The sequence below is a fragment of the Chiloscyllium plagiosum genome, unplaced genomic scaffold (genome assembly GCF_037043375.1).
Source record: "Chiloscyllium plagiosum isolate Xiang-an unplaced genomic scaffold, Cpla_swu_hap1 HiC_scaffold_4, whole genome shotgun sequence".
In the NCBI taxonomy this organism is placed as follows: domain Eukaryota; kingdom Metazoa; phylum Chordata; class Chondrichthyes; order Orectolobiformes; family Hemiscylliidae; genus Chiloscyllium; species Chiloscyllium plagiosum.
The window spans coordinates 13406831-13421591 of NW_028270142.1; the positions used below are offsets into that span (position 1 = coordinate 13406831).

The window sequence follows — 14761 nt, forward strand, 5'->3', positions numbered from 1 at the left end:
GTTAGGGTTAAATAAACCCTACTACTTACTTACTACTGATAAAGTGAGTATCAGGGATTCCTTTCATTTAACCACTCCTTTATAACAGATTGGCGGGGGAAGTGAGAGGTAGGTTATACCACTTGTCACACTTATTTTATTAGATTAGGAGCGAAGTTACCTTCTCTGATGTTTTGATTGTAATTATCAGAAGGCTGTAAACCTTCACTTCATAACAGTATGCTCGTGCATTATTAGTCTAAGTCATGGAGGAAGCAATTGTTCAATTCTGTCAAGAATGGCAATTCAACATCAGAAAATTGAATTAAGAGCTTCCAGTCAAGAAAATCAACAATTGAGAGAGACCAATGAGAGGAGAACTACTCAAGCTGACAATGGACCATTTCCTCTACTACTGACAACTGACTTTTTTTGTGGGATAGCCAATGAGGCCAGATAGAGCTCATAAGCCATCTGCAAGCCTACATTCTGGATTAGTGGTGCTGGAACAGCACAGCAGTTCAGGCAGCATCCAAGGAGCTTCGAAATCGACGTTTCGGGCAAAAGCCCTTCATCAAGCCCACAGCCAATACTGATATCTCACTTCCACCTGGGGGTCAGCCACAAAAAGCATGATCCTTGATATAATCGCTAGTAAATAGATACTCCAGGTTTATGGCAACTCAACTTTCAGCAACTAGTTAATCATAACTCTGTTACATTTCTGTACCTTACAAAATCAACAAATAAAAATGTTTTGCTTTTATCAGAAAAGTGATTATTTTACGACGTATCAACATTACTCCCATTTTATGATACGTGCCATTATTTTATTTTTTGAGAATTTCTTTCTGATGTTGCTCAGGTGGGAGATATTAGTCATGGTGTCATAGAGTCATAGAGATGTACAGCATGGAAACAGACCCTTTGGTCCAACCCGTCCATGCTGACCAGATATCCCAACCTAATCTAGTCCCACCTGCCAGCACCCGGCCCATATCCCTCCAAACCCTTCCTATTCATATACCCATCCAAATGCCTCTTAAATGTTGCAATTGTACCAGCCTCCACCACATCCTCTGGCAGCTCATTCCTTACACGTACCACCCTCTGTATGAAAAAGAAATCAGAAATAATAAAAATACACTTCCCATGTTGAATAGCTACTGATCAAACATGCTTAGGTGTTATCGAAGGCATATGAGCAATTGTACAGTATTCTGAACTAATCAAATGCATCAACCTTGTTAATGCAGCACACGCCAGTGAATCCTTGCACTTCTGACACCAGTAATCTTTGAATCTTTTCAAAGTAAAATCATTAATTTACATTATCTTATGAAGCAGGATAATAATCTGAGGCAGTAGGATTAAGACTATCAAGGCTAACAGATAAGGGACAGGACTTCATTGCATGAATCTCACACAGATCTCAAAGTTAAAGTACAGTGAGCTAATCTATTGTGACTAAGGATCAAAGTAATATTAATGTGGCAATTAATGTTCTGCACTGTTATGCGCATACCTTCTCATTCATCCTGACTGAATCCTTATAAACATGCTTCTGATCTTTGGTCCAGTAACACTCAGTGGTTTAAACTGAATATGAGTTACCTTGAGTAGAAAATTACAGATTGTTGTATGTGTTTGTTGCAGATTCAATTTCTGTTTAATTCAATCTCAGCAATACCTTTGAGAGGTTGATTATCTGGACATACATGCATCAGAGAAGTGAAAATTATGCATAATTCTAGTAACTATCCAGTTGTAAGTCCAGAGTGAACATCCAGTGATGTCAGAAATGGCATTCTCCAATAATAATGAACAAGGGTCAAAGAAACAATTTTAGATATTATCCTGTGACAAAACAAATGAGTGCTGTGTTTGGATTATTTTGTAGAATTTGCCGCCTACAGAAGCTCCATCATGTTCAAATAATTTCCTATTTTCTTATCATTGTTTTGTATATTATTTGCTTATTTTATTTTATGTATTTTATATGTGAAAGCTGAAAGGACTCAAAATAGACTGTATTTTTGCCAAACGGAATTAAAAACAGTGGCTCTGCAGTTTTTTTTTAACAATTGCTTTGATAAGTCACAATTCTAATGATAAATTATGTTAATACGTACCTGCATTACAAACTCCCTGCGACGTGGCAGACCTTTTTCAGATAACAGAAGATATTCTGGTTCTTTCTCCTTCTTTGCTTGTTGTATCTGGGCCAATCGACTGATGGGATTCATACCTTGTCCATATTCTGGACCCGTCTGTAACACAAACACTTCAATGAATGGAAGGTATACTACTTGTGATTTGTGGAAAGAAGGACTGAAGCAATGACTTACACACAAATCTCCTAATTCTGTCACTGAAACTAACACACAACTACACCATAAATTAAATGAGCCTTCATTGATTCCTTGTCTGTATCACACTCATGACAGGGTTTCAGAATTGGACATAATATTGAATCCACAATTAGAGGGTACTTCTCCCTATCCTTCCTTCCTCCATCATTGAATTCCTCTTTCCTATTTCTGCCTACATTTCTTTAATAATTTTATTTTCCACCATCTCTGATCTCTTGTGTACCTAATATTCCATTCAGTCTTCTAAGTCCTAAGATCTGTTGACAATATATGATATGAGGAGAAAGTGAGGACTACAGATGCTGGAGATCAGAGTCCAGAGTGGGTTGCTGGAAAGGTACAGCAGGTCAGGCAGCATCCAAAGAGCAGGAGAATTGCATTTCGGGCAAGAGCCCATCACTTGTGAGCCGAGGGGGTGGAGAGATAAATGAGAGGGGGGTGGAGGTGGGAGGAAGGTAGCTGAGAGTGCAAAAAGTAGACAGAACTGGGGGTAATGGTGATTGGTCGGTAAGGAGAGTGGAGTAAATAGGTGGGAAGGAAAATGGACAGGTAGGACAGGTCATGAGGGTGGTGCCGAGTTGGAAGGTTGGAACTGGGATGGGGTGGGAGAAGGGGAAATGAGGACATTGATGTCATATGGTTTAGATGATCCCAAGGCGGACCATTTGGCATTCTTCCTCCAATGTGGATTTCACCAGACATGATCTTATGTTATTCTCATATAATGAAGCAGCGTGCCAATCTCCTCTATATTTTTGTGTCCAATGCAAAAGCTGTTTTGAAATTTTAGGAATTTTTGCTTTTCACATTTCTAGCTATGTCTTCCTCTTCATTGGATACACGGAACAGTCCATCTTCTGTAGTTACACTGGCACCATTCCCCACCTTTTCCTCTGCTACATTGATGACTGTATTGGCACCACCTCGTGCTTCCACAAGGAGGTCGAATAGTTCATCAACTTCACAAACACCTTCCATCCTGACCTCAAGTTCACCTGGACCATCTCGGACATCTCCCTCTCCTTCCTGGACCTCCCCATCTACATTTCTGGTAACCGACTCAACGTAGCCATCTCCTTCAAAACCACGACTGCCATAGCTACTTGGATTACATCTCCTCCCATCTCTCCTCCTGTAAAACCACTATCCCTCACTCCCAATTCCTCCACCTCCACTGCATCTGTTCCCAGGAGGAGCAATTCCACTCCAGGACATCCCAGATGGCTTCCTTCTTCAAGGACTGCAATTTCCTCTCCCGCATGGTCAACAATGCCCTCCAACACATCTCTGCTACTTCCCACACTTCCACCCTTGAACGCCACCCCTCCAATGGCAATAAGGATAGAAACACCCCGGTCCTCACATTCCACCCCATCTCCAGATAAAACGCATTATCCTCCACCATTTCCACCTACAATCAGACTCCACCACCAGAGATATTTCCCCTCCCCACCCCTATCAGCATTCTGCAGAGACCATTCCCTCTGCAACTCCTCACCAACCCACCCTCACACCAGCCACTTTCCTAGTAAGAGGTGTAAAACAGGCACCCATACCTCCCCTTTCACCTCCATCCAAGGCCCCAAAGGATCTTTTCACATCTGGCAGAGATTTTCCTGCACATCCAAATACCTTATCTACTGTGTTCATTGTTCTCAATGTGGTCTCCTTTACATTTGGTAGACGGGACACCAACTTGTAGAACGTTTCAGGGAACATCTCTGGGACACAACAAACAACACCACTACCATGTGGCCGACCGGTTCAACTCCCCCTCCCATTCTGCCAAGGACATGTAAGTCCTGGGCCTCCCCCACTGCCAAATCCAAGCCACCCGGCACCTAGAGGAAGAACACCTCATCTTCCACCTTGGGATCCTCCAACCACACGGCACCAATGTCAATTTCACCAGTTTCTTCATCCTCCCACCTCATTCCAGATTCAACCCTCCAACTCGACAGCACCCTCTTGAACTGTCCTACCTTGTCCATCTTCCTTCACACCTATCTGCTCCACCCTCCCCTCTAACCTATCACCATTACCCCCCTCCCATCTCCATCTATCTCTCGGCTTCCCAGCTACCTTCCCCCCAGCCCCCAACATTCCTGATGAAGGGCTTATGCCTGAAATATCGATTCTCCTGCTCCTCAGACGCTGCCTGATATGCTGTGCTTTTTCTGCTCCGTATTGTTTGACTCCACATTTGCCAATTTACTAATCTATCAAATGAATCTGATACTTTGAGTTTCTGTGATGGAGAGATTATTATCAGTGAATTTTGTTACATTGGCTGAGCATTGTAGGCACTTGATTATTTTCTTGATTTGTAAGTTGATTGCTAGAACATTGTTCTCCCTATACTGCACTCCATTTTGTTGTTTTGTTGTATTATTTGTTGATTAAATTTGTTATTCAACTCTTGTTGCTCTAAATATTGTTGCTGTAGTACTTAGCCTGAAAGCTGTTAAACTTTCTGCTGTTTTAAATGCTGTTTCAACATAAAGATCAGTTTTCCTTTAACAATATAGTGTCTTCAAAGAGTTGAATGAAGTGACTCATTTTCCAAGATGGTTGATAGACTAACCAACAATCTGTGACCTTCTCAAAATGGTTTCAATCAATATGATTCAAATTTTTGACTTATAGAGATGGCTGCTGTGATGTTGTTCGTACATTTTTTGTGTCTGAAGTAGTTTCACACAGAATACACCACATGATCAGATTCATGCTCCTTTTCTTTGTTTCTGATGCTTCTTCTTTATAAACCTGATAAAATGTTGTCGTTACTAAATGTAACTTGATATTCTGTACAACGAATCAATACCGTAAAAATTTAACTAACTTCACTGTGCGGGCTCTGAAACTTCAAATTCCAAGTCGGTCTCATTCTCAATTTTTTTTCAATCAATTGATGTATTTTAATTTGGTGAATAAATCTTCCATTGAATAAATAGACTTAAGTATCTAAATAACTGCCAAAAATGTAACTCTTCTTCTCAGCCTAGTTTTTGAGGATTTTACTCTAAGGGATTGAATCTGTTCTCTTCATGGGATCACTTCCTCTTGTTATGGGCAATCTTGCCCTTCAGATAGAGAAATAAAAAAGGTTGTTTGTGATCACAATGGGTGTATTAGCATGTATAGCCATGCTAGGTCCTGAGACTTCCCCACTCAGGATTATGAAATGCATTGGTGGAAGACTGACAACATGAGGGGTGTCAGCCCTTCTGAACATATATTCCAGGTGCTTCTAAGGTTTGCAGGTGATCATCATCACCTGTGCACTGGCACACTTACACTGAGTCTAACCCAGTGAGTGTCAGTTTGCATTAGAAGACTGGCACCACTTAGCCTTACAAAGCACAGAAGATTTTTCATCCTCTTCCTGTAGTAGATGTGGGTCTTTTTGTGCAGGTCACTGGTGCTGAACTATGCTGCAACAATGGTCCAGGCCTAAAGGGAGGCCATCCTGCTGCCATGAAGGGGGAAGAAGACTCCCCTGCTTTTGTGTTTAAGCAAAACCAGAATCCCTAGTAAGCTGTCGCTGATGCTGCAGGCCAGTTTTTAGCTGGTTGGGACAAGTCCAGAGTGATGGGACAAACGACAAAGCTCAGTGATGCTTCAGGCTTACAATGACTGAAAGGATATCTGGGTGGTCTTCAAAAATCATGTCCAGGTCTTCAACCCCAGACTTTCTGGTGGGGTCAAGATCTTCCTGCATGCCCCATAAGATTTACTGTTCAACTCCTGTATCAACTCACCTACAAAAGGAGTGAGACAAAATATGTACTGCTATGTAAGGAAACCTGGACTAAGCCTGAGTGGAACTGATGACCTCTAGCAAGATTGACCCATAGAGTTCATTACGGAAGATTCTGTCCTTAAGATTTTGGGGCAGTGGAATACATTATCAGTGTTAGAAAACGGAAGCAGAAACCATGTCAACGTTTTAGACTAAATTGACTTAAAGTGGTTGAAGGGTGCATGGGTTTAGAATTAGAGGTCATGTGAAGGATAAACATCAACACATAGTTTGAATCAAATGGCTTGTTTACATATTGTAACTGTTATATAGACAATTATCTAGGCCATTTTTAATTGAATAGTTATGTTTATTGCAATTTGAGAAGCACAACTAGCTGGATCGTTGTTGTAAAGACGAAGGAGTTGAGAGGCATGAAACTGATAAACTATAAGTCTTTAAGATATGATTTGGAGATGCCAGTGTTGGACAGGGATGTACAAAGTTAAAAATCACACAACTCAAGGAGTGGCGCTCCGAAAGCTAGTGAGTGATTTTTATCTTTAAGGTAGTCTCCCTTGTAAGTGTGGACACATAAGAAAAAATATTTCCTATTCTTATTCAGAGCAGAAAAAGCTGACTGGAAGTCCACACTTGACCATCAAATGTCCTCCAATATCAGAAACACACAGCAAAACAATGAAAGAAACAGAGGGAAGTTTACTCTTATTTTTTTAACACACACTCTTTTTCTGGAAAAGCATAAATTGCTTTAGCACTATCACTAACCTTCAGTATAGATTTGGGTCGCTTTTTATAATGAGTTTTCGGTTTTTCAATCACTGGCAGGGGAGGAAGTTTCTTTAGCTCTTGAAGGACAGTTACGGCTGCTCGTTTTTTGGAAAGTTTTTTACTATTTCCTTCTCCTTCTGCTGTAAACTCGCCAACTGCAACACGGGTGACAAAGCTCTTCATGTGTGGAGGACCACTTTCTCTAGTTACCTGTCACAAAGGGAAAATGTAAATGAAAATGTTGTATATCTCTCAGCAATTTTCTTCCCCTTTTTCCCTCCAATGGTACTATAGACTCTTGCTAATATTACTTCTGCCTCTGAAAATGGATGGAGAAAATGCTTGTTAGTCAGTATGTAAAAAATGAATCTCAAAACTGAATGCACATATTTCAATAAAACTTGAAATACAGATAGAGTATGTTCCAAGAAAGAATGGGTTAGTTTTGTGGTGAAGATGTGAATCCAGAACCTGAAATTTGTAAAGGTTAATTAACTTTGGGAGATTGAGTGAATTGATTTCCTTTAGAATGGTATGGATCGTCTCAGTTGCTGTGATGCAAGTTGTCACAGTCTTCAAAACATGAGCAGTTTATAGAACAGGTTGTTGTATGTTTAGGAATCTTAAGTCTCCCTCTGAAATGGAATCTCTTCATAAAAAGTTATTTTTTTCAGTTTTATAGATACAGAGCATCAACCAAGCATAGAAAAGTCTCAAAAAAAGGGACAATTGTAATTACCTTGATTCAACGCAGTGTTATGAAACAGGGTAAACTCTCTGCCTAATTTAAACCAGCAACACAGTAAAGATTTATCCCGTGCAGTAATTTGTGAAAATTTGAGAGGCCAAGAACTATTTAACAACAAAAATTAACAACTTTATTTCTTTAAGTATAACAGAGAATAATTAACTAACAACTAATTACAACTTCTTCTAACCCAGCTTTTACCTTCCCTTCTACAATACTGGTCCGATAAAACCCCGCAATTAAAATTTACCAAAAATTCAAGTTTTCAAAACCAGCCAGATGTCAAATCTTCTCTTCATATCTTCCTCTGTCTTTTTTTCTTCTTCTTAGGGATTTCTGTTTCACAGGTTACTGATCAATAAAGATACCTTTAAGAGAGCTATTTTTCTGGCAGTCTCTACATGCTAGTGGTGTGGCAGTTCTCTTCTCCACTGTTCAGTTTTCCCTGGTCTTATACCCCCAAAGCATTGGATTGTGTCATTAGCTTTTAAGATTGTCAATATACTAAATTCAAACTTGATTCGAGTTTGTTTTTTTGGGGGGGTATAATTTAAACTTATTGGCCTAATTCAAATCTGTTTTTGTCTCCAGGCAGCCAGCTAACCTAGCTACCCCAGTAGTTGGACCACATGTTATATTCAAAACACTTAGCGCTGTTAGGTAGTTCTGCTAGCTTTTAACTCTCTTAAAGGTACAGTACACCCACATCTTCATAACAACAATGAGATGGAGGAATGCATTCCACTGTGTGCCCTCCTCACTTGTTTTAACAGAGGTCTGAACAATGACGGGGAGGGGTAATGTGCTTGTCGTGATCCTTCACTCCAAGTACTGATGTCACAAATTTATCGAAAGTAAATGTCAGCCCTTCCTGACCTGACAAAGTGGCTGCAGAGAGATTTTATCCGAAATTCCTCTGTCTCCCATACACTGACCATCCTGAGAAATACAGTCTCACAAAATTTGTGAAAGCCAGAAAAGCCTACGAGTTCTACAAGTTCTACTTGTGGAAGGTACATGGTGTCCACACCAAACCCCGAAATTAGAATTTCTGACAATCAAAATTAGGATGTGGTAGTTCATGATACTGATTGAGCAGTTAGGACTGAAGTTCCTGGCTGATAACTTTCTTGCAAAAATTTGGTCCAAAAGAAGATTATAATCGCTGGAAACAATAATTTAACTCTTATTTTATATACTATATTTCTATCTTGTTTCAGTTTCCCCTTTTCTATATCTATTATCACAAATATATTTTAAAAATATTTCATCCAAAAATGCAAATATCCAAATTAGGAGCAGGACTACACAGTTGGTATGCCTAATACCAGCATATATCTGTTCTTACTTTCAGTAACATCATGGTTGATCTGATTGTGGCCTCAACTTCATATTGTCTCCTATTGTTAATAATTTTGACTCCCTTGTTAGTCAAGAATCTAGCTGCCTCCACCTTAAAAATATCAATACTTCTTCCTCCGCTGTGGCAAAGAGTTTAAATAACTTTATAATACTCAGATAATCTCTTCTCATCCTACCTTAAATGGAACACTCTGTTTGTAAATGATGTCTCCTAGTTTTAATTATTCCCACGTGGGTAAACATCTTCTCAGCATCCTCCCTGTCAAGGCCTCTCATAATTGTAAATGTCTCAATGAGATGCTTCTTAATTCTTCTAAACTGACAGAAACAGGCGCAGCATGTTCAACATTTCCTTATAAGATAACCCCTCCATCCTAGGAATCAGTACAATCAAGCATCCCTGAACTGTTTCTAATGCATTTATTGTATTCCTTAAATAAGGAAACATATTGTACGCAGTATTCTGGATGTAGTATCACCGATACCCTGTAGCAAAACATCCTTACTTTAATATTCTACTACCCATTCACTCTCCCTTTACTTACTAAATATATTGCTGAATTCACCTGTGTGACAGTTTGTTTACCTGTAGTGTTCAAATTATGATTTTTCAGATAAGGATTTTAAAATAAAAATGATCACCTAGGTTAATTGTTTGTCCCAATTCATATTTTAGTTGGGTCTTCCATCATTCAGTAAAGGTTCATTACAGTAGTCAAGTTACATCTTTATATTGGACATGTGAAGCAAAATTCATTGCCATATATCCACTACATACAATTCAATGTTAATGTCGACAAATCTATTCCAGCAAAGATTTGTGATTCGTTATTTAACAAACTTGTTTGTGTTTTTTCATTTCAAAGTTTGGACAATTTGATGCTGACCTCATATTTACAGAAATTGGTTTCAGAATGACACCTTCATTTAATTAGTGTCAGATGTGTTCTCATGTTTCATTTTATATTTATGATCATCGATGTTCTAAAAAGTAATTATAGTGAAGTAACACAATAATCCGAGTACTGACTGCTATTCTAATTTCATTCATACCTCCACAGATTTACTTCCAGAAAACTTAGCAAACTTGTGAATTTGTGTTCCTGCAGTAATTTGATAAAGCTTGCATTATAGGTATCCTTCCAAAGTTTATGTCAAAAATGTATACTGATGTGATCAAATGACTGTGATAAGTCAAATGCTGTGAAACGCTTTAAATCAGAAACAGAGGCATGTTTGAAAAAGCAACATTAAAACTAAAAAAGCCACGCAAGTTCACTGACTGTTTAAAACAAATGGTTCTCCCAACCAGCTAAATAACCAGTTCAAATGAAATTTTAGAAATTACGTTGTGGCACATCTGCTCAATCAAATACAATAGGTTGCAAGTAGCAATATCTAAGTCTCAGATCATAAAGCACAAGATTGAATCTGCATTGTTATATGGACAATAAATTGCCCATTGTATAAGTCTGGGAATAAGCATAAGTAGAACACTGGGAAACCATCATTGAAATGCTGGGAAAGGCTTGCAAAAATATAAGCAACTTAAAGATTCAAGGGCCTGTAGAATTAAGACTGAACAGTGAAAAATCTGGAAAGCTGAGAGGAAATTGGGGAAGATTGTTGAGTCTGTGAGTAAAGGTTACAACAAATATGCACTGAGACATTAAGAACAGAGGGAAGATAGAGGCCGTAAAAAATTAGAGATGTCAGTACAGAAGACGTGTGTTTTTGCAAAGGTCAAAATAATTTGTTAAGAGTTAGTGGTCTATTAGAAAAACTTTGATATCATCGTGAAAAGGGTGTTGTTCCACTAATCTGTTGGCTTTCTCACCCAGTATGCTGTAGATCTGTTCAAATAATATCTCAGTCGGATTGCAACATATTTAAGGCCTCAAGAAGAACCTTTGTACAGATCATAGTCCTACAGGGAGAATCCCTCCTCCAACATTTCCAACATTTTCAAAATATTCCCAATGCTTTCAACAACAGTGAGCATACTCCAAAAGCATTTGATTAGCTGCAGAGCGCTTTGAGATGCCTGGGTAGGGATGACCATGAAAGGTGCTGTATTAATTCAAGTACATTTTTCTTCTTTCTTTTAACAAATATTAATTACAGAGTTAGAAATACTGTTAAGATGTGTTATCTGAATTATTAATATTTAATATAATATGCATATATTTCAAACTTATTGTAAACAACACTGTCCAATGCCAAGGACACTGGTTACAAGTGATCGGAAGAAAACCACTAAAAGACTTAGAAAAAAGAAAATGTTTTAAATCCAGCAAATGCCTGAAGACTTCAACTGACCAGATACCGAACTGAAGATTGTCACAGTCGGCAGTCACATAATATCATTATTGTCAACCAAAAAAAAACTGTCAGAAAGTCACTTAATTTCCTTAAGATACAGGAGCAGAATTAGGCCATTCAGCCCATTAAGTCTGCTCTGCCATTTAATCACAGCTGATAGGTTTCTCAACCCTACTCTCCTGCCTTCTCCCCATAATCCTTGATCCCTTTACTCATCAAGAACCTATCTATCATAAATAATTGATTCAAAGCATTTTTCCTTTATGCCCATATCTTCAATATATGATATTTCTGCAAAATTGTCTATCTTGTTCTGAATACGCATCATATCGGACTCAAAAATCAATCTCTGTTTCCTTCTCCACTGATGCTGAATTCCTGCAGCACTTTGTTTTTATTTCAGACTTTCAGAGACCGTTGCGTTTTGCTCTCATATGTCAATCTTGTCTGTTTTTTCCATCCTATGAGTGAATGAACATATGCATAATTAGATTCAAGCAGTGGTGTAGTTTAAGTTTCTGTATAATAATTAATAATCCATTTTGCCACGTCACAAGTTTTCAGGGACTTGAACAAACAACAATAAACGTTACTATACAAAACTAGAGCAACAAGTTACAATATATATAAAACTTACATTCCAAATCCAGAATAAATGTAAGGTAAATATAGGTCTCACAACCTGGTGATTAGGGGGAATGTGTATTTTTACACCTCTCTTGGTTGCTTGCAACAAATATTTTAGCGATCTATTTGTGCATCAATTATCACACCTCACTTAAAACACAATTCATTAGAAAACAAAGGAGTTAATTGCCAAGGTTTTCTTGAATGAAACAAAAGGAATTTTACCATTTACTAATCTTGAGAAAAAATATACTGATAATAAAACATCAACAATTTTGAGAAAATTTGTAGCTCAAGTTGAAGTTCTGAATGTAGGTTTGCTCGCTGAGTTGGAAGGTTCACTTTCAGATGTTTCATCAACATACTAGGTAACATCTTCAGTGAGCCTCCGGACAAAGCGCTGCTTATGATTCCTGCTTTCTATGTATATGTTTGGGTTTCTGACAACACTGATAACACAGTAGCTTGGATAAAAAAACTTATCGTACCGACCCTTAACAGACACTGAAAAAGCCGTCTTAGTACGGCACGGTGGCACAGTGGTTAGCACTGCTGCCTCACAGCGCCAGAGATCCAGGTTCAATTCCCACCTCAGGCGACTGACTATGTGGAGTTTGCACGTTCTCCCCGTGTCTGCATGGGTTTCCTCCGGGTGCTCCGGTTTCCTCCCACAGTCCAAAGATGTGCAGGTCAGGTGAATTGGCCATGCTAAATTGCCCGTAGTGTTAGGTAAGGGGTAAATGTAGGGGCATGGGTGGGTTGCGCTTCAGCGGGTCGGTGTGGACTTGTTGGGCTGAAGGGCCTGTTTCCACGCTGAAATGTAATCTAATCTAATAATCTAGTAAAAGTATTAAATTACAACTTCCACGATGTGGACAAGAAAGATTTCTTAGCAGCATTAGAAACAACACTGAAAGACAACCAACTCAAAGAAAAAACCCAGCAAACTATCAGACAGGTAGTCGCACCAACACTAAGCAGAAAAAAGGAAGGAAACACACTCAACACAAAAGCAAGGAAAGCACGAGAAAGACTAAAAAAAATAAAAAAAATTTGCTATCCCACCTGCAGACAAAGGATGCTTGACAGCCATTTTAAATCAAAGAGACTACATTGAAAAAGCAAACGCACTATTTGCAGATACCAACACTTACCAACAAGTGGTGACAGACCCGACCCCACAACTAGAGAACCGAATCACAGCTCTACTCAAAAGACTTCATAAATCTGGAGAAATATATAAGACTGACTTCCAAAAAATGAAACCAGACAGATCCAACACACCATGCTTCTATGGATTACACAAAATTCACAAACCAGGAGCCCCCCCTCAGACCCATAGTCTTGCTATCTGGAACACCAACATACAGATTGACAAATGAGCTACACCAAAAACTAAAACGCTTAGTAGAAGACTCACAGCACTCCAATCACTCCACCCAAGAATTCCTGAAGACAATGAAAGACACTAAGACAGAAGAGGATGAAAATCATGGTCACCTTTGATGTAACAGCCCTATTCGCATTAATCAACACCAACCTGGCCAAGGAAACACTGACTACACTATTAGAAGAAGCAAAAACACATACACCAAACAGCACCAACTTCATCAGCAAGGACAATATCGTCAAGCTAGTGGACCTATGCCTGACCGACTTCACCGTCAACAACAAAACCTACAGACAAACCAATGGAACACCCATAGGATCTCCGATATCAAGATTCTTAGCAGAGACAGTAATGCAGAGACTCGAACAAACAGCTCTGCCAACCATCAACCCAAACTTTGGGTCTGCTACGTGTATGACACCTTTGTCATCACTAAACCAAACAAATTAGAGGAAACACGGATTTGTGAAGGGTAGGTCTTGCCTTACAAGTCTGATTGAATTCTTTGAGGAGGTGACCAAGCATGTGGATGAGGGTAGAGCAGTGGATGTAGTATACATGGATTTTAGTAAGGCATTTGATAAGGTTCCCCATGGTAGGCTTATGCGGAAAGTCAGGAGGCATGGGATAGAGGGAAATTTGGCCAATTGGATAGAAAACTGGCTAACCGGTCGAAGTCAGAGAGTGGTGGTAGATGGTAAATATTCAGCCTGGAGCCCAGTTACAAGTGGAGTTCCGCAGGGATCAGTTCTGGGTCCTCTGCTGTTCGTAATTTTTATTAATGACTTGGATGAGGGAGTCGAAGGGTGGGTCAATAAATTTGCAGATGATACGAAGATTGGTGGAGTTGTGGATAGTGAGGAGGGCTCTTGTCGGCTGCAAAGGGACTTGGATATGATGCAGAACTGGGCTGAGGAGTGGCAGATGAGTTCAACCCTGCCAAGTGTGAGATTGTCCATTTTGGAAAGACAAATAAGAATGCGGAATACTGGGTTAACGGTAGGGTTCTTAGTGAGGTGGAGGAACAGAGGGATCTTGGGGTCTATGTTCATAGGTCTTTGAAAGTTGCCACTCAGGTGGATAGATTTTGTAAGAAGGCCTATGGTGTATTAGCGTTCATTAGCAGAGGGATTGAATTCAAGAGTCGTGAAGTGATGTTGCAACTGTACAGGACTTTGATTAGGCCACATTTGGAGTACTGTGTGCAGTTCTGGTCGCCTCACTTTAGGAAAGATGTGGAAGCTTTGGAGAGGGTGCAGAGAACATTTACCAGGATGTTGCCTGGAATGGAGAGTAGGTCGTACGAGGATAGGTTGAGAGCGCTAGGCTTTTTCTCATTGGAACGGCGAAGGATGAGGGGTGACTTGATAGAGGTTTATAAGATGATCAGAGGAATAGATAGAGTAGACAGTCAGAAACTTTTTCCC

At 39.4% G+C, this 14761-nt stretch overlaps 1 protein-coding gene across 5 annotated transcripts in view; it reads right to left on the reverse strand.

Moving 5' to 3' along the window:
- The window catches only part of stau2 (staufen double-stranded RNA binding protein 2), a 358377-nt gene that overhangs the window by 188265 nt on the left and 155351 nt on the right, over positions 1-14761 (reverse strand). For all 5 annotated transcript variants that reach the window (XR_015756903.1, XR_015756902.1, XM_087985971.1 and 2 more), the window contains exons 8-9: positions 6883-7095; positions 2112-2249 (exon numbers count right to left, since the gene is read on the reverse strand). Coding sequence is in view for 3 of the 5 variants with exons in the window: in XM_087985971.1 (XP_087842097.1) it covers positions 2112-2249; positions 6883-7095 (351 nt within the window). In the remaining 2 variants the exon portion in view is untranslated. The remainder of the gene's footprint in view (positions 1-2111; positions 2250-6882; positions 7096-14761) is intronic.